General features: G+C 38.2%; 1 protein-coding gene across 2 annotated transcripts in view; it reads left to right on the forward strand.

Annotated features, from left to right (window-relative positions):
• ETNK1 (ethanolamine kinase 1) overlaps positions 1-25,024 on the forward strand; it is a 47,697-nt gene extending 22,673 nt beyond the window's left edge. Inside the window, exons 2-8 of one of the 2 annotated variants that reach the window (XM_061638406.1) lie at positions 2,867-3,126; positions 4,943-5,083; positions 5,638-5,780; positions 12,886-12,963; positions 14,645-14,805; positions 17,592-17,665; positions 19,247-25,024. In XM_061638406.1, coding sequence (XP_061494390.1) covers positions 2,867-3,126; positions 4,943-5,083; positions 5,638-5,780; positions 12,886-12,963; positions 14,645-14,805; positions 17,592-17,665; positions 19,247-19,319 — 930 coding nt within the window. In that variant the 3' untranslated portion in view covers positions 19,320-25,024. The remainder of the gene's footprint in view (positions 1-2,866; positions 3,127-4,942; positions 5,084-5,637; positions 5,781-12,885; positions 12,964-14,644; positions 14,806-17,591; positions 17,666-19,246) is intronic. The other variant, XM_061638405.1, reaches the window with a different exon arrangement.
• Positions 25,025-25,479: the final 455 nt, after the last annotated feature.

Below are 25,479 nucleotides of genomic sequence, written 5' to 3' on the forward strand. Positions count from 1 at the left end.
TTCTGGTCTCCGCACTTCAAGAAAGATGCAGAAAAACTAGAACAGGTTCAGAGGAGGGCAACAAAGATGATCAGGGGACTGGAAACAAAGTCCTATGAGGAGATTGAAAGAACTGGGCATGTTTAGCCTGGAGAAGAGAAGACTGAGGGGAGATATGATAGCACTCTTCAAGTACATGAAAGGTTGTCACATAGAGGAGGGCTGGGATCTCTTCTCAATCGTCCCACAGTGCAGGACACGGAATAATGGGCTCAAGTTGCAGGAAGCCAGATTTCGACTGGACATCAGGAAAAACTCCCTAACTGTTAGAGCCATACGACAATAGAACCAATTATCTAGAGAGGTAGCGGGCTTTCTGACACTGGAGACATTCAAGAGGCAGCTGGACAGCCATCTGTCGGGAATGCTTTGATTTGGATTCCTGCATTGAGCAGGGGGTTGGACTCGATGGCCTTGTAGGCCCCTTCCAACTCTACTATTCTATGAGTAGAAAAAGAGGAAGGCCAAACGAGATGGATTGATTCCATAAAGGAAGCCACAGACCTGAACTTACAATATCTGAACAGGGTGGTTCATGACAGATGCTCTTGGAAGTCCCTGATTCATAGGGTCGCCATAAGTTGTGATCGACTTGGAGGCACATAACAACAACAACAACAAAAAGGCTGGTACGATTACTGTTACTTTCCTCCCACTCTGGGTAACTTCAGGATGACATTTTCCATTCCATTTACTGCATCACTGTAAACAGTCATTTGTTTCTGATGGTATTAGCATATACCTAAACTGGGCTGCTGTTAATATTTTGATTTAGCTGATTTGTCAACATAAAGTCCAAGTACGGGTGCAGTTAATTTTTTCCTTTGAGTGAAGATGTTACCAGGTGGGATGTGAGCTCCCTCCAATCTTATTTATAAGGTATAGAGCCTGCCTTTCTTGAGGTTTACACCCCAGTTGAAACAGCCTACATTAATTAAATTCACAATAAAAACATTTCTGTAACATACAATTTTAAAAAATACTAGACTAAGAAGTAGTCCTCAACACCTTTATCTAAGGAGGTGCAACAAAAGAAATACAGAAAGGTCAAGGGTTTAGAAAGGTCAAGGGGCATAAGATAAAAGTGCTATCCCACTATATTAAAAACCTGACTGGATATGGGCTAGAGAGAACATTTTAGACCTATGTCAGTGAAAGTATGTCTGTACCACCATCACGTCTGTTCAAAGCCAGCCAGCAAAGATATTCATAGTAGTGAAAGTTTTTCTCTATCTGACCCCTCAAGCTATTGTATCTGAACCCTCAGGGGCAACTGTAACTTTTTTACAAGCAATTTCACAGATCACATCACGTGCATCTGTTCTGACTTGGGTTTTGCTCTGTAGTTCAGAGAATGTTCCCAGAGATTGGTCTCTTCAAATGCTTGGATGTATTTTGGTTATTGCAGCCTGAGAATGTTGGAGCGATGTGGCCTGCTACTGTTGTGAATCCTGTTTGAGTACCTCGGGCTGGGGTGCAAGTGATCACTTTGGTCCAGCAATCAGTAAATAATTCATTGGGGAGGGAGTGATATCCACCACTTTGAAGGATAACCATTCCTGAAGATGCCTTTCCAGGATCCAGGTGATTTAGATCACTATTGTCTGGTTGCAAATACCACCCTGCAGCCAGTTAAGGCATTCCTTGGTGAAGTGGATTGCCTAGATGTGCTTCACTCTGGTTTCTCTGAGATAAATGGGGGAATAAGTTTGTTGATTCTCCTGAACTTTTAATCTGTTTTCAGTTTCATCGACCATGATATCCTTCTGGACAGGCTGACTAGCGAAGGAATTGGAGCATTTTGCTCAGTTGGTTTTCTTCCTATCCAACAGGCCTATTCCAGAAGGTGACCTGGGGAGGTAGCTGTTCTACCCCTTGCTATGATATGGGACGCTGCAGCTTCCATCTCGTCTCCCATGATGTTATCTATATGAAATTGCTGGAAGAGGTTATCTGAATTGGGGGCCATCAGTTTGCCACTGATTGTGAATGTCCTGAACAGGTGTCTGAATTTGATAATGGGTAGATGGGCGTCAGTGAACTGAACTTCAGTCCAGATAAGACTGAGGCACTATTTGGTGTTACAATTTGACCAAAGCAATAAAATCTGGCTTGTTCTAAATGGTGTTGCATACAACTCGCCCTACCCCATGCTGCCAGGATTCATCAGGTGGTGTTAAATCCAGTCTTAACTGTGGTGGTACCCTGCTTTTGGAACTCCCTCCTCTTTTCTATATGCTAGTGCCTTCTCTGGACTTTAGACACCAGTTTAAAACTATTCTGTTTACTGGAGAATTTTTTGACATTACTGTAAACTGCCCAGAGAGCTTCAGCTATGGGGCGGTATATAAATACAATAAATAAATAAATTCAGTGGACTTTTCTTAGATGCATTTTGCTGCTGTTGTGGGTGGTTGTTACTGGCTTTAATGTGGATTTTACTGCTGTTCTATTAGATTTTGATTCTTAATTTTATGATAGTAAATTGGATCCAAAGGTGCCCTTCTGCTTGTCAAACAGGCTTCAATCCAGCAGAGACTTCCGTGAGCAGAAGCTGGTTAGGGGGAAACAGCCCCTGCATCACTCCCCTCAGTCTGCATGGAAAAGTGGCAGAGGGACTGCCAGAAAGAGAGGGAATGATCAAATCACTTCTTGTCCCCTTCCTCCATTTGTGGGAGACTGCTGGATTGGCGGACCTTGTGGTCATGAAAGGCATCTTTTGGATCCAACCCATTGTTTGTGAGCCTCCTTCAGCACTATAGTGAAATAGTGGAGTAGAATATTTATATTAATATTTTAAATAAAATCTGAAATTACTTTTCCTTAGATATTTACAGATGGAATCACCAATAAGCTTATTGGTTGTTACGTGGGTGAGGAAATGGATGATGTTGTCCTTGTTAGAATTTATGGAAATAAAACGGAGCTGTTAGTTGATCGAGAGGAAGAAGTGAAGAGCTTCCGTGTGTTGCAGGCCCATGGCTGCGCACCACAGCTTTACTGTACTTTCAGTAATGGCCTATGCTATGAGTTCATGCAAGGAGAAGCACTGGATCCAGAACATGTTTGCAACCCAGAGATATTTCGGTAAGCCCTTCAGCCCTGCTGAATTTAATTTCCTCTTTTTGAGAGTGGTGTTAGCTACATCATCATTTTGCATATTCCATGGTGCTCTCTGGTATGTGATGTCCCACTCCAAAGAGTGTTATTTTTGAAGATGAATAGAGAGGATTGGCCATAAATATAAACAGCTGTCACAATGCAATCTGAATTGTAACCCAGTCATTCCTCTCTCTTGGCTAAAACGCTGATTCATACTGTGATCATCTCCCATCTTAACTACTATACCTTTCTTTTTTCTGACCTGCTTTTGTTACTCTTCTGTCCCTCACTCTGTTGCCAAAACAATTTGTTCACTTTGTTTAAACCATATGATGCTCCATCTCAAATATCTTTGCTGATTTTCCGTTGCTTCTGCATCTGGCACATTTACCTTGGCTTCCCTTAAAGTCACTTCATGGACTTGACCTACCCCAGCTTTCTTTGTCTCTCTTGCAACATGTTCATTCCAGTTAATTTATTTTCTCTAATTTGGCCATCCTGTGGGACCCAAAGATACCTGACCATTTACGTTCTCTGTCTTGTTCCATCCTTTTCCTGTGCCTGGAACTCTCGTAGAATATAGGTGTGGGCCACTTAAATGTGACTTTGTGGAACATTATACATTGATATCTGAATATAATAGTTGCTTCTTTAAATCTGTTAGACCAGCCTTCCCCAACCTAGTCCAGATGTTCTGGACTAAAACTCCCATCAGCCCCAGACAGCACGGCTAAGGGTGATGAAGTCCAAAATGTCTGGAGACGATTTGGGGGAGCCCTGTATTAGCCTACTGTGAAGGCAGTCTGTCTGCCTTGATTACTTCAGTCAGTGATGGTTCTAGGAACATAAGAGAGACAGTTGGGACTTAATTTATTTTTCTTCTCTCCTGCTGTGACGAGACTGCTTGGCTGACAGTTGCTAATCTTCTTAGTACAATAGGGGCCCGCTTTTCAGTGTTCCGCTAATACAGCAGCTTTCAAATAGGGTAAGGCCCCACTCATACAGCGCTTGTTCTGCTTTTACAGTGTTTTTCGGGCGTTGGGCACCATTTTATTGATGGAGTTCCGCTTTTCATTGGGTTTCACTTTTAGGTGGAGGTCTGGAACATAACGCACTGTATGAGTGGGGCCCTACTGTACTGGATTTGAGGCTTTGTTGCAATAGTGTAACCTGGATGTTACCAAGATGTTTCACCATCTTCTCAAGGGGAAGGCACAACTGGTGGCCTTGCAGAAGCTGCACAAAAACATTACTTGCCACAGCTATCACCTGACCATCCAGGAGCATTCCCAGTCTGTGGGCTTATTCTTTCAAGGGGAGCATAAACCCATCCAGAACAGGCTATACATCTAATCCCATTTCAGTTTTCCTATTGATGTGTTTGGATTCAGTCTCCAGCTGGTTAGTTCAATCTTTCATGACATCAACTGCCAAAGAAACTACCACTGACTTTTTGTTTTGCTTTTTAATAGCATTTTTATACCTCACCATTTCTGTCATGAGAACCCAGGGTGGGAAACAATAAAAAATACAGCTTTAAAAGCAAAATTAGAACCACAATACAGAATACAATGCACAGTAATAATTACCATTACATTCTACAAATGGTGTGACTCCTCCAAAGGCCTGCTGGGACAAATGGGGCTTAAACTGCCACTTGATAATAAACAAAATATTGTTACCTCTTCCTACTCCATTATCATGCTTCTAATAGATTCTCATTGTTCTGAGCTCAGTTGAGGCAATATATTTGTAATTATAAAAAATGATTCATTATAGTGAAAACTTCACTTTTGTGCAGGCTTATAGCCAGACAACTTGCTAAAATACATGCTATTCATGCTCACAATGGATGGATCCCCAAATCTAACTTGTGGCTGAAGATGGGAAAATATTTCTCTCTCATACCAACAGAATTTGCAGATGAGGAACTGCACAAAAGGTGAGTGCCCAAACTATTTCCATTATTGATTGTGTTATTCTAAAGTTTTTTAGTGAATATGGAAAGGTTAAACGGATATTGTCCATCTTCATCTTAGAAATGTAATATACACCTGTGGCCTCTTTAATGTAGCTTAGGAGGCTTTAACATAGTACAGGCATACTCCGCTTAACGTCGCTTCACTTAACGTCACCTTGCTATAACGTACGTGCTCCATACGCCACCATACCCCGCTTAACATACGCGTGCTTCGCAATTACGGACACTTAATGGCATGACGCTACTGCCATCTAGTGGCGATTACGGTGCAGAACATGCATAGATATTTGCTTCACTTTAAGTACATTTTCACTTTACATACACGCTCCGGTCCCATTGCGTATGTTAAAGCTGGGTATGCCTGTATGTAAAGTTTATTGAATAATACCGCTGATATAATAAGAGAATGGAGAAAGCCATGTTTCTGATTAAAGTGTTGAGAGCTATTCAATGCTGTAGAAAAGTTTTGAAATGATTATTTATATGCATACCCTCCCTGTTCTCAAACTCAAAAGGTTTCTAGCTGATATACCAAGTCCTCAAATCCTTCAGGAGGAAATGGCGTGGATGAAAGAGAGACTGTCCAACCTGGGCTCCCCGGTGGTACTTTGCCACAATGACCTGTTGTGTAAAAATATAATCTACAATGGAAAACAAGGTAGGTATTGAACATGGCTGTAAGTAACCTTTAAGGCTTGTTTTGTATTGCCTAATAACAGCAATAAAGTGGGAGGTGGATAATTACAACTGTACTTTGTTTTAAACAACTTCTGACTGTTGATACTTTATTACCTTTTGTTGCTTGATACATGCTTTCAATGTCATAGTAGTTGTTCCATAGAACAATTGCTGGTAAATATTATTTAAAATATCAGTTATAATTAAGAGTTTGTAGAAAACATATTTTTCCATAGTAGCAGTTTATTATTCCATTGTGTTGACAGCAGAAATTTCAGTGTTAATGTTGATGTCTAACTGACCTTGATCCAAATTTACTGTTTCCAACAGCCTTGGGAGCAAATGTCTCCAGGTTACTGTGTATTATCTTTGTATTCTGATTTGTCAGATATTTTGATGACACCGAGGAATTCTCCATGGTGAATTCTACATGGTGAAGTATCTGGAAAGATACTTTCCAAGGCTCTCTTTATACGCTGATGATGAGGTACATAGGTATCTACAAGATTTGTTTGTAAATACATTTGAGGTTGGGAGTATTCTGGAAACTGGGTAACTGGATTTATTTTCATTGTCAGTTTCAACCATACTGGAAAAGAATGCTTGTTTTTGGAGAAACGAATCATCTATAACTTATTTATTGCTGATTTTGGTGATGTGCCAACGTTCCGTTATTAAATGATATGTTTTAACTCCTTTAAAGGTAGCCTTGGGAATTCATGCTTTCTGCCCTTCTGGGAGTGAGTTTCCCTCTCTTGCTGGTATTAACCATGTTTTTGTGTTTTGTGTGCACCACTTCAAATAATGGTTCCATTATAAACCAGAGATTGAAAACATGGTTTGAAGTTTGCAAGCTATGTGCATAAACCATGTAACAAAACCGTAGTTAATTCTAGGAAGCGAAAAGGAAATAATTCTCGAGAAAAAGGGGGCAGGAATGTGCATTCTCAAAACTGGGTTCTGATATGCAAAACATGGCTTGCAGGGAACCAGCATTACCTCTGCACTAGGCCTATGTCCAAGCTGAATCAAATGCATTCTTTCATATTGAAGAGAAAGTAGCATTTAGGAATTAGAAATTTGATTTCAGACAGTGTATTGAAACAGATAACTTTGCTCTGTCAGGAAAAATAGATTGAATGTGACCCAAATCAGTTATTCTGAGGAAACCACACACAAAGCTAGACCTTCTTTATTTTCTCTACAACAGTTCCCCCTGCTGTTGAAGCAAGCTAACCCTTAAAAATTGAAGTAGATGAGCATTTGAAATTCCCAGATGCCAGAATCAAATTTCTAGGCATGAGAGAAATCATATGCATTGGATTTTCCTAGCCCAAATCTATATGTCTTTAGTGTGGCTAAGTAGTTATTAGCCTAAGCAGGCTGTGCAAAAAATATAACATCTTGTTATGCATGTCATAGTATTTAATGTATTTTGCACAGTTACAGTGCTTGTTTGTTTTTCAACCTTTCCACTTCAAACAATCAAATGCCTCCCAAACTTTCTGTTAAAGGTCCACCAATGCCTCTTTCTCTGAACCCGTCTGTGCGGTTCCAACCCTTGGCTAGAAGTTAATTCCTTGTAGCTATTCTGTTGCAGTGTTTGCTATCACAAGAGCCCTCTGACCCATAGATGACTCAAAGATTACCCTTTGGGAGGCTTGTCTAGATTAAAATGTTCTGAGAAGAGATGTGTAAACCTGATTGATACTAATGTGTGAATTGTTCAAATTTGAGGAAAGTAACTTTTCTGCATAGACATTTGCCATGGTACAACCATTTTTACTAAGGACTGAAGACAAAAAGTTCAGAATTGAACATTGTCAGAGTTTTTAGGCTTTACATTCCCACTTTTCAAACAAATCTGCTGTCATTTTCTTTTGTAAACAGAGTGGAGAATAAATCAGTGAGAGCAGTACATCATTTAACAGCATTTCTACAAAAACCAGTGTGTGAGTGTTTAGCACTTGGGGACAGGGAGGGGGAGAGGGAGAATTCTAAATATGGAAAATTGCCTGCAACTCTTTAAAAGTGGGGAAAGTACCAAGAATGTAGTAGTGAGACTGTATCCATTAAAGATTCACACTAAGGGCAGATCTTTTGTGACCGTGTTTTCCATGTGATAGTTACAGTTACCCAATTAGTCATGCTATCGTTTGCTAACTTCCATTTCAAGATGTCTTGTGAATTAGCTTCAGCCGTGCTTGAAACGTTTGCAATGCTGAAATGTTGAGCATTGCTTTAATCTTGTAACTATGAATAAAATCCTAAAGCTGTGTATGATCTTGTACTGGGCACTGTGTTTATGAAACTGGTACGTAATAGTGTCTTAAGAGGAACTATTTACTTGTGCAGTGAGAACTCAGCTTTAACTGAACTTAGTATAACCTGGTCATGTGGAAAAATACAAATTATTAAAGAATGCAGTTAAAATATTGCTCCCATGCTAAAAAATGTTTTGCAAGCTACTCAAATAAGAATCAGCACACTTCAAAGATGCACTTTCTCTCTGGATTTTCTCCCCTTTGTTACTATTATTTTTTTACTTAAGGCTTTTTATTCCACAGTTTTAAACTTTTGACTCATGACTTCAATGTGCCACTTTGATAATCCTTTCAGTTGTACCTCTGTTAAAAGTTGGCCTCTGGCAGTTCATTTTATCACACTAACTACTAAAGGAGAGTGGTTCCTACCTAGCTCTTAACACTTATATGTTGGCTTTGCTTGAGATGTCAGTCATCTAACTTGGTCTCTTTGTCCTGTAGTTGGGAGACATTATATATTCTTGATTAGAACAGTTCATTACTATTCTGAAAGTTAGCAAACTTTTTAAAAATGCCATTTTCTTAATTCCTTCACTTCACAGTGCCTTTTACTTCAGCTTATCAAATGGTTGGACACACTCACATTTCCTTAGGTTAATATTGTTCCTCTTACCAATTTTTATTATAGTGCAATCCTTGTTTACTTCCATGTTTACTTAGAATTAAGTCCCACTATGTTTAATAGGGCTTGCTCCCTAATAAGCGTTTAGGATTACAGCCATAGTAACTTAAGTTTAAAACTTGGTTTCCAGCCAAGTTGCATTATTTTCAGCAGTAAATACGTACTGAACTGCAATCTAATAGGATAATGCATGTTCTAGCAAGCTTTGTATAGGGGTGGATGCAGGATCAGGTATTTTTATTGTAATAATTGATAGCCAATTCTTAAGTTTCACCTATTTTTTTAAAAAGAACCAAATTACTACTCTTTTTCTTGAGTCCGTGTCAAAGCTGTGAAAACTGTTTTATCAGTAATTGTACTAAAAAATTCAGTTAACCTTACAATTCATGTTGATGGTTCCGCAGGCTTAGGTCAGGATCAGAAACCACTCTTTGAAGTTGGTTCAAGCCATATCTAACCACAACTTGTCCTAATTTTGGATGAAATAGCATACTGTGGTTCATTGAGACAAATGAATGCTTCCACTTTTGGGGGCAGCTATAACTAGAGGGCGAGGGCATAAACCTGTAGCTTTCATTCATGTAGCTTCAAAAGTAACCTCATACGTTTGGTGTTACTTCCAAATGCTGATCTTACTTAATCCAATAAGGCAACTACAGATATTAATTGAATGAAATAACCTTTCATCTCTTAAAATGTCAAACTGGGATCTGGATGTGAGCATTAGGTATTTAGTATTATAGGGGGGAAAGTTTGTACTTCGCCAGATTTTTCACAAATGAGAAAATTCAACCAACTTCTCATAGTAGTGTATATTCGTACAATTTATAAAGCTACTTTTAAGAAGCTCTTGCTCCTAAAATAATACTACTAAACTAAGCTCATTTTCTTTCAAGCATCATGTGTTCTACTTAGTCCACTGTTAATATGCTTTCACTTGAGTATTAAACTGTGTTAAGGGTTTTCTGTGATTGAAGCTATTCCCTATTCTAGTGTATTCTGTGACATTTCTTAATACTGTTTCAGGTGACAAATGCTAAGAAACATGAGATTAAGATGGAAAAATAGATTTCGTTTAGCGTTGCATATCTTGCTGTTAGATCATGCAACTGTAGATATTCTAAAAATTGGTATTCCTATTGAGGATATATAATTTTAATGTTAAAACAGTCCTTTTAAAGATATCAATTATTTATGATATAGGAAATTAGACATATTTGAATGTGTCTGTTCATAAAAGCTCACAAAAATTTGGGTCCAAAATGTCTTATTCGAACACATATGCCTGATTTTAATTTCACAGATTTCCTGCTTCCAGCTTGGGTTGATTTTCATTCATACATAAAATGTTATAGATCTTTGTTAAGTTGGTTTAACTTTTTCACATAAAAAATTGATAGTTATTAATGAGCTTTAGAAACTGTTGGCAAGCCGGACTTGTTCACACTGTCAGTTGAAACTGACTCTTGCTGCTTTACTAATCCAGTATTGCCTTTCATAAAACATCTGTAATTACTAGCTATAATTTCTGGGGGGGGGGAAATCTTACAGAACAGCATTAGTACTTGGTCCCAGTGCTAGTCCTCTGTAGTTAGGTCTTGACATCTAGATTTTTAAGAAGCAACAGTGGAAGTCTAACTCTTTCATTCATATTTAATTCTTCCAGCACGAATATAGTATACTGATGAGGTATTTGAGTGCATTTCTGTATCTCTTCTCCCTCCTCTTTGTGATCTTTCTTGCTTGTAGGTCTTTCCCTGTGAAGGTTGTTCATCACTTAACAGCCACAGATTTTTTTGAAACAGTTATGGTGACTTTCAATTTCCACTAGATGTTCTTGAAAACATTGGTTTTTGTTCAATGCAGTGAAAGCATAAAAGAAATTTCCTGCTCTCTCAACCCTACCAGGCCTGGGATGTGGAGTGGGGGGAGTGAATTCCCTCTGGATAGTAAAACACCCACACAAACAAACATCCTAGTAGTTTGTGCTGCACTGGATACAGCCTATTGGCCACAAAATTGGGCATTCAGTAAGTGGCATTCTTGTTATAATTTTCAAGTTCAGTTCTACTCACATCTTAAACTGTAATGACATTCCTTTGATACAAGCAGAAATATTTAAAACTAGTTAGTTCAAAGAGATGTTGCAAATCCACTTCCCTGAGGAGTTGACACATAACTGCAGGCAAGAATGGCTGCCCTTCATGAACTAATAATGCTTACTAATCCTGCTGTCCCGTTGTGTTTCATAATGGGCAGTTTCTTCTTGGTGTAAATAAAAACAGGTAAAGATAGAGTCATGTTTCCTTGAAGTCCAAAATCAAAGGGAGCTGTGCATCTTGAACATTTGTATTTCTTGCAAAACTTGAAATTTAAGGCTGAGTTCCACTGTAATGTCAGTCTAGAAAAGGAAGAGCCGTGAATTGCAGAACTTTTCTCTTTAAAGTTTTGTGTCTTATCAAATATGAGTTTGCCAAATTTTCTTCATCTGCTACAGATTAGGTATGCCATTGTTGCTGCCAAGTGGCGGCGTGCACCGTGCTACTTAAAGGCACTGACTGGAGGTTTATCGCATCACTTGTTCGCATGCACCTCCCCCTAGGAGAGCACGGAGCCTGGTAACAGCCTCATCTGTATCTTAGCTACATTTTCTTACTTTGTAATACTGTTAATTATACCTGGACATTAGCATTTGAATAAAAGCAACAGTTAGGTGGTTGTGATAATGGTGCTGCAGACCTATATTCCAAAGTATAATGTGAGTGCAAATAATGTGCCTTATGCATACATGCAGGCCTTTCACCTTATTGGATTTTTAAAAATGTATACATATGTATAAAAAAAAATGATTGAGGTTCTTTTAAGTTAGTTCCACTTGTATGACAAAACAAGTATCAAACCAGAATTGGGTGGTGCATTTTTATTGGTACATCTTTTTAAAATAAGTGCAGTACTTTAGGAAATGGCAGACATTTAGAGGCTACAAGAATTAGCTCCATGATTTGCCTGTAGTGTCTAAATGATTTGCCTGTATGGTCTAGGCTTGGAGCCTCTGTAGAACTTATAAAAACTTGAAAGGTTTTAAATAGTCTAAAACTCGTTTATAAGAGCATATCTATGCTACAAACCTGTATTGGTTTTATCACTTAACTGTCATAACTTCCCCCAAAGAATCCTGAAAAAACTATAGTTATGGTGATGCTGCTGAAAACTGCTATGATTCCTGACCCCTTGCAGAGCTATAATTCCCTAAGTTCCCTTGGATGAGGGGAATGACTGATTAAATCCCTTTGATTTTTGTAGCATAGATAAGACTTCCTAGTGGTATGTTATTGCAATGAGAACACCTAATGCTTTCTGTCACATTGCACTCTGTTTAAACAAAATGCTTATCATCACAACACACTATTTTTCCGTAGTCAGTCGTACTAGTAATCTCTCCCACTCAAAAGTCTAGAAAAGCAGAAGTTTGAGACTTCAGGGTTTGAGAAATATGCCCATACTGTTTTTTAAAACTCAAATGATGCTGCTGGGTTTCTTCAAAATTTTAGTTAAAACTTGAGGATCATGAAAATGTCAGGAAAAATTAATTGAAAGATTATGTAATTTATCTTTGATTGTTAGTTTTTAGAATGGATTATGCAGCTTTTTTCATGATACTAGAGAACTGTTTGTCTGGGAGAATATGTGCCTCAATGTAAACAAGGTAACAACTTTTTAAAAGAGTTCAATCCTGTGTGAAGGAAGAAATGGATATGAAAAACAACACAGCACACATTCCCTCATGCAAAATTACTAGTATTTTTTATTTAAAAACTCTTGCCTGTAAGGATGTTAGCTGATCAGAGAAGTATTTTATACTCGGACACAGAATCATTCTCATTCTTGATGCCCCCCAGTGGCAGGAAAGCAAATGTGATGCTTAAAGATCTTAAGCTCTTTAGTAAGACTATGGTGACTATCTTTAGTAAAGCTGTTTGTTAAATAAATAAAACGCAGCCTAATCATTGAATGTCTTGAAAGTGCAAGTAACTGAGCACAACAGGCTGGCATACCGGCAAGTGGTAAAAAGCACAGTGAGATTTGGGGTATTGTCCTGTACTTGATCTCACAAATGTTGCTTTTTGTGTCTCGTGTAGGTAAGTTCATTGACTATGAGTACTCTGGATACAATTACCTGGCTTATGACATTGGGAACCACTTCAATGAATTTGCAGGTAGTTAAGTAACATGATTTGGCTATTGTCTCATTTGCAGCTCTGTTAGTGAGAGCTTGTTAATACTGGAGTCAGTATGGGTCTGTATGGATGTTTTCTCTCCTTTCCCTTTGTAAGCAGGAATAGTCCTTACTCCTCTTCCCACCCACCCCACCCCTCAGGATAATGACTGAAGTGGGGGTGGAAGAATAATCCCACTGTGGTTTGAACACACATTGAATTCTGTAGAGAGCCTCCAGGAGGAAATGTGTATATCTCAGAGATTGTCCCTAATCCCACTGAACAGAGGAAATGTCTGAACAGGTTATATATCCTTGGCTATAGGTTTTTCAGCTTCCTGTATCTGTTGCCCCTGCTTTTATAATGTAGATGTTTCTCCTGTGTAAACTGTTGTACTCCAAAAAAAACAAGTCAGCAGCATGATTAGGCAGAGAGAAGGCATAAGGAGACAATTAGGGAAGAGGTGGTATTAAATCATGTCCTTTTTAAAGCTATTAATTGTGTTCTATTTCTTATACACAGAGTTTCATACAGAAGTATTGCTTCAGTGTAGGGAAATTACATCAATACCATGACAATGTGTTGGCAAATGCACTGCATGTGCAGATAGTTGATAGCTCAGTTATGTGTGATTGCTGCAGCATGGACACACAATAAAGTGTGTTCATTCCTTACAGGTTACAGTTCAACTAGTTAGAGCATTTTAGTTTAATCTCTGAACAAATTAATTGCTTGCAATTAGGGAGCGGGGCTGCCATATCTACAAGAGCAGAAAAGAGTTAGGATTACAGATTAGTGCAGGTATGCCTCCACCCCTGCCAGCGGGGGGGGGCGGGGCAGGGGGAGAGAGGCATCTACATCAGCCACTGCCACACTTTTGCTCACAGAGAGATGCTCTTTGTACCTTTCCTTTCTTCTGAACATAAAGGAGGGTGAGTGTCCAGTCCTGGTATCCAGTGAAATATAGGCATGTTTAAAGATATGTATTTAATGTAGAAGAGACCAAGCCAGTGCAAACAGGAACCGAGCAGGAAGAGCAGACGGTCTCTCATGTATTGTGGTTTTTTGAGGGTATATTTACTGAAGCCTTTTGTGGATGCCATAGGAGGTATAGGTCCTATAGGGTCCTATATGGGTCCTATATTGGATCCTGTAGGTCCTGCAGTTGGCAACTTCTGGTGTAAAAGATGCCCGATTAATGTAAATTGGCCACTAATGGTTAATCAACTAAAGCTTGGATTGGCTTACTACAAATTAAACCAGTGAAAGTTAACAAGCATAGGTAGAATATACATTTGGTATTGCTACACAGGAGTAATATCCGTTGAGGTGCATGCTTTTTTGTAGCATTTTTTAATTTTTTTATTATGTTAGTCGCTTTTCTTAACAAAACCCAAAGTGACTTACAGTCAATAAAAAAAGTTAAAACCAGTATAAAAAACCAAAAGTTAAAAACACATAAATAACAGCAGTGGAACAACCCACCCTCTAAAAGAAGCCACTTGCAGTTGGTTTTAGTGTACTAAAATAAGCATAACGTGTTTGCTAGGTATATGTACTTTAATTTCCTTGATGTTCCTTATGATAACATCTCTATCTCCAAGTCTGTTATGCATGTTAGCTAATGGCAATACAGAAAAAAACTTTTCTGGAAACGTTAAGCTTTTTCTCTCTCTCTTAGGTGTGAGTGAGGTAGACTACAGCCTCTATCCAAGCAGAAAACTGCAAGAGCAGTGGCTGAGATCTTACCTGGAAGCCTACAAGGAGTATAAAGGATTCGGAACAGATGTGACTGAGAAAGAGGTTGAGGTGCTTTATGTCCAAGTCAACCAGTTTGCCCTGGTAAGTTTAAGATTGCTTTGGCATAATACATTTTAGATATCCCCTTTGCATTTATGTAATGAAGTTTTTTCCCCATAGAACACGTATAAATAATAATAATAATAAATTTTATTTCTAGGCCGCCTATCTGGCCGCACAAGCGGCCACTCTAGGCGGCGTACAAGATCAATTAAAATACAACATACAAACTACATAAAAACCCAAGAACTACAATATAAAATGAAACCGAACCCACCCATAGCTAAAACCAATAAAATTAGGCTACCCCAGGGATCTTGTAGGCCTGCCTGAATAGCCAGGTTTTCAAGGCTTGGCGAAAACTTGGCAGGGAGGGGGCATGGCGAACATCATAAGGGAGAGAGTTCCAGAGGTTGGGGGCCACGATTGAAAATGCCCTCTCTCTGGTCCGCACCAGTCTAGCTGTTTTGACTGGTGGGACTGAGAGAAGGTCTTGAGTGGCTGATCTAGTCAGGTGGCATATTTGTTGATGCTGGAGGCATTCCTTCAGATAAGCTGGGCCGAGACCGTATAGGGCTTTAAAGGTTAGTACCAACACCTTGAATTGGGCCCAGTAAACAACTGGTAACCAGTGTAGATCTTGTAACACCAGAGTGATGTGATCGCGTCGACGGCTGTTCGTAATCAAACATGCCGCCGCATTCTGTACCAGCTGCAGTTTCCGGACCGTTTTCAAGGGTAACCCAACGTAGAGCGCATTACAGTAGTCTAAGCGAGAGGAGACCAGGGCATGTACTACCAATGCAAATCTTTTGTATTGGTGGCTGCCTTAGACATGGATTAAGTCCTTAGTACTGTCTTTTGTAGGGCTTTGAAAAGCAAAATAAAATATTTTTATGCTATTTGGATGCCACATGAGACCAAAGTCAAACCATCTAGAATGTAGGATCTAGGAAAAGCCACAAAAGTCTGTAAAGGATAGTATTCTAATATGAGGGCTAAGCATCTGTTGAAACATGTCTTGTAGGCAATCCTCCCTGCCGCTTCCCTTCCCCCTCCTTCCCCCTTCCTCCAGTGAAAAAAGTAGAGTGCATGCAATGAAATACCATAGAGGCTCACTTATATTTGTTAGTGTCTGTTTGGAAGACAGTAGGATAGTGCATGTGGGAATAAGGGCACTCCAATATTTAAGGTACTCAGTCCTTCACACCTCATTCCTATCATTACTTTTCTGAAAAGCTATGTTGCTGTTACATTGGGGTGCCATGTCCCACCCCAGTATTAATATGTGACCGTACTAAATTGTTGGGAAATGTTCTCCCTGTACCAGAGCACTTATGGGCTACATGTAGCTGAGAAAAGATGCTTGCTTTTATTCCATTTATGTTCATGCTTCTTAGTCTACAGCAGCTTTTCCCAACCTTTGGGTCCCCAGATGTTGCTGGATATCAATTCCGAGCATTCCTGACCATTGTCCATGCTGGCTGGGGCTGATGGGAGTTATAGTCCAACAATGGCTGGGGACCCAAAGGTTAGCCTGAAGTTTCGTGAGCAAAGGTGGGCTCCTCCAACTTACTGATGACTGCAATCTCTGGGGGAAAATGGGGCCCCAAGTGTTTATATTAGAATATGTTTTAATGTTAGAGGATTTTTTTGTGGTGTAATTTAAGGTTATATTGCTGTATTTGCTGTTCTCTTAGCTTGAAAACCTAACTATTCAAATTGGTTGGCTGCTGTACTGTAACAGTCTGAATTTAATTAATTAAAAAAATATTATAAACTGTTCAATCAAAGAGCTCTCTAGTCAGTGTAGCTAATATTTGTCACATTAGTGCTTATGGGGATTGAATTTACCAGACACTTTAAGATTTCATATGTCCAAGGTGCAGGACATACACGAACAAACTGCCAGAAGTAAAAATGTCTCTAATGTGTATTAAACATTTTTATGTAAGGGATTAGATTAAAAGAAGCAGGAACTATTTTACGCACAAGTACCAGAAAGAATGGTAAAAACAGGAGCACATCCTTTGTAGATAAGGAAGATGATGTTGGTATAGTTCTGTTTTGATTTCCGGACATACTATAACAATGCAACCTCAGTATCATTGACAGATGCTTACCAAATCAATTTGCCTCTTCTGTGTAAGGTTTTACCTAGGAAAAGTTAAAATAAGAAATGTGACTTGCAGCATAGGTGCCCCCCAAACAAACCAACCAAAAAATACCAAGTCTCTGTGAAACACATTAGCAGTAGGGTAAATTATAGTTTTGGTTTGACCTTTAAAATATGTCTACACTGCTTGTGTACATGGATAAACGGGAAGTGGGAGTTATTTCACGGTTACATTACACTGATAGCTGTGAAAGGCATGGTTTTTGGCAACTTTGCAATTATTAGTTGAAGATATTTGGATATAATTATATTTTTATTTGCTGCCTTGGGCTCCTTTGGGAGGAAGGACAGGATGGAAATCTAATAATATTACATGGGGGGGGCATTAAACATCTGAAGAACCCTTTCAATCCATTTGAGGAAGGGAGATCTACATCAGAATAACCTTTGATCCCTTCAGAATTTGGTACCAAACCTGTTGCTGTGTAGGCCTTCTGGCCCTTGCATTGGGCACACTGCCAGCTTGGTAAAATGATCAAACTCAAATACCCTGAAATTCAATAAAGCAAGGCCATATGCAGTCAAGGCTCTTGTGTTGCTATGCGTATCTAGTCACTTAACAGCCAGTAAATTCTGACAATACTATTGAGATGCTGGAGTAACTTCTTTAACTATTACAACTGTTTTTGTCAATTCACTGTTTTCTTTGTAGGCCTCTCACTTCTTCTGGGGATTGTGGGCCCTGATTCAAGCCAAATACTCCACCATTGACTTTGATTTTCTAGGGTAAGTAATTTAGTCTACAGATTTTTTTTGCTGTCTGTGAACTTCTGACCAATACAACACCTGTAAATAGTTGCCAAAGGCAGATGTACTATCAGATTTAAGGTACAGAATTTTGAGTTTAAAGTACCATTCTGAAATCTAGATCTATTTTCTGTTAATGTGAACTATTTAAAAAAGCTGTCTACTGCTTACTAAAAAAGCTGCTTACTACCAAAACCTTGATACAGGTGCCTATAATTGTATCTGCTCACTTTTATTTTGTCCTTTCTGTGCAACCCCACCCCAAATCTGATTTTAGAAAATAACTTCTTCAGTAAAAGTTGCTGTAGAAGTATCCTATATGCCGTGTTCTCTCTCTGTCTCTCTCTCTCTCTGTCTCTCTCTCTCTCTGTCTCTCTCTCTCTCTGTCTCTCTCTCTCTCTGTCTCTCTCCCGCATGCACGCACATGTCTCCTGGGTGTCAAGGGCCAGCTAAAGTCCACCCCACAGTGAGTAGCTCAGGGGTTACGTGCCCTGCATCTCTGCAGCCATGGGTAAGCTGCAGAGTCTCAAGGACCCCATTTGCCCCCCCAGCTGGCAATTGTGGAGTTCTTTGGCAAGCTGAGCAGGCCCTAGCCAGCTGGGGAGGACTAGCCTCAGAGGGTCGGGATTGACTTGAAGGCAGTCCATGTATGTAGTACTAATGATTTTAATTTAAAAAAAAACAACCCTCAAAGTTTGGTGGAAGCAATTTTTAATTTTTTTGTACTCCCTGTCACAATCACAGCACAACCAATTTAGTCCCACCTATTATTATTATTATTATTATTATTATTATTATTATTATTATTATTATTATTATATCCTGCCTTTCCTTCCAGCGGGAGCCCAGGGCGGCATTTAGAATGAACCTTCACTAATTAAATAACTACATTAAGATTAATCTCAGTAAATTGATCATTTTGAGATTTGCTTAGCATACTAAGAACCTTGAGTTATGAATAAGCAGAAGTCCTTGCTTTGAATCTTGCCTTGACCATGAGCTCAGTAGGTGGCAGTATGTACCTCACTCAGCTTTGCATCTACAACGAAAGGTGGTGGTGCTTTAGGGGGTGATTAGGTTTACAAGGCAATGTATGTGAACTGTGTTAATATATTGACATTGAATTCAATAGGACTTTGAGTAAATTTGCTTAAGATTGCATTGTGAAAACTCAGTGCAAATACCAATTAGAAGCATTAAGCAACACTTGCAGCACTAACAGTTTTACAAAGAAGAAATCATGGTGCTATTTGGGTTAAATGTATTAGCCTAGGTAGCCTTTCATTGAATGACATTTCCGGATATAGAAACCTGAATCTACCAAAATCCACTAATGATGTGTTATGGCCTATCTTCTGTTTGGCGTGAAATGTCTTTACCTATTTATTATCTGTGTACCACAACAAAATTGGTCTGAAGTGTCTCAAATGTGCAAGGCATTACTTAACCACTAGATGGCAGGAAAAAACTAAACTTAACTGCACATAGCAAATAAGTGGTGTCTAGTTAACTATGCCACAATGTAAGACTTAATTTGACATTTTTTATTTCCTCTAATAGGTATGCAATTGTTCGCTTCAATCAGTACTTCAAAATGAAAAATGAAGTCATGACATTAAAACTTCCTGAGTAACAGCTGAGAGCTTCATTTATCTACATCTGGATCAGATTCCTTAAAGTTTTTTGTCTGAGTACAGATAATGGAAAAAGCTAAACATTTGTTAGTTTTGTATTGTTCCTATGGTGGTTTTTGCTTTTCATTGCCTCTAAACAACAATCTTTTAATGTTAAACTTAAAATGAGGATCTTAATGCTGTTGTAGAAGGATTAGAAGCATTAGATTTATAAAACATAGGGAGAGCAAATTTAACCCTTTCTCTTGTAATTTTTAATGTGATACGTGAATTATTTATTATGAATTTAGCATTCCATTGCTGCTTTTCATCAGTTCTCTTTAAGGGAGGGGGTGTAGGCTATAATACTGTGAAGGAAGTTTTTTACATCTTATGTTACATTGACATTAACTTATGAGAAACTTTAGTGTACTGCAAACTGTGTACAAAACCTATACATGAACAGAAGCAGTTTGCACTAAAGTACAATTCATTGGTGCTGACTGGAGAGCTAGGAGAGGATGGGATAAAGTAATATCCACGCTGACGTTTCTTGGTACTGTGAAAAGACTGGACATCCTTTCTGTATAACATACAGATAAAAAATTTACAGAGGTCTGCTCACACATGAAGAAAAACATACCACCTCACAGTTACTGAACATGCTTTTAAATTGTATGAGGCAGCTTCCTACTTCAAATGTAAGCTTTAAATGACCACTGTTCCAGAGTGTCATGTCATTTCCCCTCCCTTAAAAAGGATTTTTCAATTCTCTTTGAATACTTTGGCAAATGTCTTACATGTTTGTAAGATGTGCTAGTTGAAGCCAACAGGAGAAGCTGCTAAGCAGTCCTGTAGTGGTTAGGAGCAAAACTGTACCATGTTAAGTTTATAATCTGTTCAGTCTTGTTTGCTTTTAGTTTTTGTCTTGCCTTGCTTTTTTCACTTATTTGCTCTGTTAGCTGGTAGATTGTCTGTTTTCTTTGCTAGATGGTGGCAAACTCATGGCTAAGCCCATAGCCACAAGGTTACAAGATCATTCTTGAAATAGATGGCGTTTGAAGAGTGAGGATTTGATCATGAACACAGTTCTTTTCTCTTGTTTTTGAAAGCTATCCTACCAAGAATGGTTTGAATTTCAAAAATGTGAAATGAAACACAAATGTTTACTTAGCTAATGTGGGGTGTGTGTGTATGTGTGATCGTGTGTATGTTCAGAAGATGAGGAAAAGGCTTTAAACTTTGGAAGTCACTGCATTGAGTTGAATTGTCACACAGTCAACTCTGTTAGTCTGAAACTTTTCATTTTGGTTGCTTAAGTGCCCATATGTACAAAGTCTTTGTTCATACACAGTATGTGTAAACCTAAATATACCTTAAGTAGAAATATTATGGGGAGCCTGTTGCACAGACTCGGCAAGGATATTTATTCAGAATTATTTTATAGTACTCTGTAAATTCAACATTGGCTAAAGTAAGCCTGGCATGTTTAATAATACATACAGCAATTAACAAGGATGAAAACTTCACCCCAAAGAGCACTGAATGGTTTTCTTTTTCTGTAAATAAGCTCATCATTCTACACATTTTAAGTTGTCTAATATTTCATTTCTAAAGCCACAATCTTCAAACGCCCTGCTCTAGAGTAGTTCCATTAGTAAGTGGAACCAGTCAATAGACTGCAGGCTGTAATCAGTTCTAGTCACTCTTAAAACTTTTAATACTACTGGATTACAGTATCTATACTTTTTAAGAAGCCTTTTTTAGCACTTATCAGTATACTTTCTTAAATTGGGCAGCTTCTCTTGATGTTTAACATTGAGCTAGCTAGTTAAAGGAAAAATATAATTTATCAGGTCAAGGATGTTGCTAGAGCTCTAGAAAATGTCAGCCCAGAGAATAGATCTTTCTTGGGAAAGCTGAATTTCCTTATCAAGGTCTAATTCCATGCTTTTTAGTGTAGTCTTTAATGCTACCTTATTCTAAAATCATTAGTGGACTTTGGTATTAGATGAATTTATGGATTTTTTTTAAAAAAACCCATCTTTGTTAGCAATGCTATTGTTACCTGAAGCAAGTCATTGTTAGAAAGTTGTTACTATTTGAAAAATGCAAAGTGTACACCAGAATCCTGGAACTAATTCTTCTCACCACTCACATATTTTAAGCAATCCTTGTTAGTGACTATTTTACTACTCATGTGAAACCTTTTGAGATTCGCTAGACAGAGGATGATAATGTCATAGTAGCCCCTCAGAGGATTTGTTGCATATACTGGAAGTCAGTTGAGCCCCTTAATTTTGCTGGAAGAAAGAATGATCCAGATTGCTTCCATGGCTACTTCAGTTGTGACAAATACTGTGACGGTATGACTATGCTGAATTCAGAGTGAGCTTTATCTGAACTGTCCTAAAGACAAAAAAAATCCACTTTGTAACAGTTGAATTCTGGAGCAGGGAGAACTGGCTGACTGTATTTCAGCCTTGTATTGCTAAATTTGCTAAACCTATTGTGGTGTATTAAACATTTCAGAGCAGAGAGCTGTTGAAAACCCCCAATCAAGACACAGAAAACACAATTATTACTGCTTTAAGTTAACGTCCTATTACTTTGAAGACCAGTGCATGCAGCTTAGTTTAGGGAAATGAAGATACATATCTTGGTTCTCATTTTCTAAGCAGTAGCTATTTTTCCTCTCTTATCTGAGGCTGTCTTGTCCCATTCTAATCTCTGTTCTTCAGGTGACCTTGTCGTTAAATTAGAACTGTTTTCCAACTTCACATTTTTCAAGTATTTGAACTCTTTTTCTAGAGCTCTAGAAACAACCTCATGTAATTCTGGCTGTGAATTGCCAAAAACTATTCTGTTGCCTTTACTTTTAAGCTATAGATTCTGAATGCCATCACCAATGACAGTGTAATAAGCATACTGAAAATAAGAACGTTAAGCAGGTCTGAAAGCCATTGCTAATAACATCAATTGACAGACCATAGTGGCCTAGTAGCTTTTGTAAAGCAGAATTGCTTGAATTTTCTTCACAGTTTGGCAATCAGACCAGGTTAATCATCATGCCTGATTGATCCAAATATCAAAGCATCCTAGGTAATGATGGTGATTATTTTTTGTATTGTTTTGAACTCTTGCCTGGGGTTCTCATTGTGAATTTTGCAGAAAGCTCAGCAAACTGATTCATGGTAACCGGATCTGACTGTGTATATACAATAGTGTAAATAACCATTTGTAAATTAGTGTGAATTGTATGGTACTTCACATTTATGAATTTACATATTTCATTGTACTCTCCTTTTGTAGAAATTTTGATGTATGTAAAGAAAAATCCAATTCTTGAAGTGTGCTGACCTTGTTAAATTAACCACATTCAAAGGGAAAAGTCATTTGGGAACAATAGGATACAGTACTTGGAGGTACACGGTAGCTTTCATAATGCATCTTTTTCATTGTGTCTGTAGTGTCTGCTTTCATATTCACACATTTACTTTGGAGGAAGTAATGATTCTGGAAATGAATAAGTTAGTACAGTAATTGGCTTTAAATAACAATACCCGCTCTTCCACTAGGAAGCAGATAGACCAGTTAGAGGAATAAATGCTCATTTAGCACAAAAATGAAGTTCCACTCAAAGGCCAACTTAATTTCTGAAAAATGTTGTGGTTTGTCAGTTCATGGATAGGTGGCTTTCGCTATAGAAGATTATTGTGCAGGCTTGTTTCCTGATGGTATAGGCCCCTGTGAAGTAAATGGCAAGAACATCAATTTTCTTTAAGGCACGCAGGTCTAATGCAGCATATATAATTGGTCTGTGTTGTGAAATGTACCTGCAGCAAAGGTAAGTACTAGAAGCAAATGACATGAAATTTTTAATGATTGTTTTAGAAGTAGTCTAGTTTATATCTACACCTGCTTAACTATTCATAAAATCTAGATTTGAAAAAAAACTTGTACACATGGAAGGAAAAACTGCCATCCTTGAACACTACAGAAGTTACAAGCATCCATGACTAGCTTTTTCTTTCTGCCATACTAAAATCTGTAAAATAACAGGACTCCATAAACTGATTCCATTTCCTTGTAAGACTTCATCCCTGGGAACTTGTATTCCACTCAGCTGAGCCTAACTCTTAAATACTTATTTAATGATACTTAATTTAAAAATTGTGTTCCCCCCAGTTTAACCTGAGCAGTTAATCCATCATCCTAATTCTCTACATAGTTTACAACTATCCATAATAGAACTGTGAAGAGTTCTATTACCATTGTAGTTTCAGACTCCTCACATCTTGGTACTTTGTACTTGGCACTGTGAAAACTAAGGGCACAAGTGTTGTGTTCATATAGTGTGTGTTTTTACTAATTATGGACCTTCAGTAATTAGGAAGATTCTTAAAGGTGGTACCGCTACACACTACTAAATAGTGCATGATCAAGTTAAAATCTTGGTATGCAGATCTCTTGAATGGGAATAGGAGATAAGAAAATTCCTTTCATATGCCAGTGATGAAAAATTGATGCTGCATTTTGTTTTTCAAAACATCTTTACTAAATTAATACATGCTAGCATAGTGACAAATTTACTAAAGTATTCTTTATTGATCCTGACTAAGCGGATAGCTTATCTCACTATACTGTTTTCTCATTGCAGTGACACTTTCCCTCCCCCCAAAAATTGCTTCCTAAAAACATATTAGCATTGGCTGTTGAAAAACTGCTACACAACGTGCAGTTTTTCTCATAATAGAGTTCACTGATCTCTCATGGTGTGTTTAGAAGATGAATAAATATTTGTAGGGAGTTAGGACTGGAAAAACAAAAGTCTTGAGCATTTGCGTGGGAATCTGCCATCTTGACAGCCCTTTGGAAGCCAGTCAATAGTAATCTAGAATTGACTCTTAAGATTCCAGTCTCTGGATGGCCTTGAGCAAATTCTTTCAGGCTTGGCTCTCCCTCTGAACAATGGCCATACTAATTGGCTGGATGTAAAGATGTGTAATAAAGCACCAAAATGAGTTGTAAAGCACTGCAAACTCAATGTGCTGTAGAAAATATAGTAAAGGTGATTTCTTAAGAGTAAAAGGAAATGTTGATGAGGACAAGACACTATTAAATGCAGCGCATTGATTGGAAAAATGAGGATCCGGAGTAGACATCAGTCAAAAGGTGCCATTCACTAAGAAATGAAACTGACTAGACCTCTATAGGACATAGGTATAAAAAGTCTCACATTTTCTAGAATGCCTTTTTTATGCAGCTGCCCATTTTCAAAAAGACCATAATAGTGTAAGGCTGCCTTACCTCAGGTAATTAAAAACTTAGCGTTATGGGGTTTATTGGTTTTATCTTGAGGCCTCCTGTCCATCTCTGACAACAACACAACAGGAGTACTTCCTGTAACTTTCTGTTGTCCCATTATCCTAAACCTATGTCTGTTGAGTCCAATCTTGTCCTGTGAATATAATGGGTTTGCCTGTCTAAGGAAAGGAGAAAAAGTAACCTCATCTGTATGTTAAGAATGGGATTAAATTGTGCATTCCGTTCATTGGCTTGTACTGGAGTGAAATGTATTTCTTTTTTCAGCTAAGCATTGTTAAAGATATGTAACAAGACCTTTTGCTATTGATTTCAATGAAGGAGTGTATCTTGCAAAGAGATTTATATTATGTAAATAATTCAAAATTGGTTGTAACAATAAAGCTGGTTTCTAACTGCAGTAATGACTTACTCACGTGACTCCTTTACCTCTGCTCATTCAACTCATGGTAAGCCTTTGTTAAGACAAGATTACTTGCTTCCAGGCGTTAAGTCATCAAACTTTGAAAAGTAGTACTGTATTTAGCTTCTGAAGTATATTGACCCTTTCTATTCCATCTGATTCCTAAGCGTCTGGGTAGGTAACGGTATTAAATGTTTTTAAATACTCAGATAAGCTGCAAAACAAATCCCTGCTCATGTTTTGCTTTTAAATTGAAAGGTTTTATTTCATATAGAGATGTTTAAATTAAGACCTTCAAGGAAAAACAGTCCCCACTTGTATTTTATAACCATGGTTCCCAAACTCCCCCCCCTCACTTCTGCCTGTTGTAGCAATTGTAATTTTCTGTACTATAGATACTGTATGATTTGTTATTGTGTATATAAGAAATAAACAAAATGCAATATTTTTAT

This window comes from Rhineura floridana, chromosome 8 (assembly GCF_030035675.1).
Source record: "Rhineura floridana isolate rRhiFlo1 chromosome 8, rRhiFlo1.hap2, whole genome shotgun sequence".
Lineage (NCBI taxonomy): Eukaryota > Metazoa > Chordata > Lepidosauria > Squamata > Rhineuridae > Rhineura > Rhineura floridana.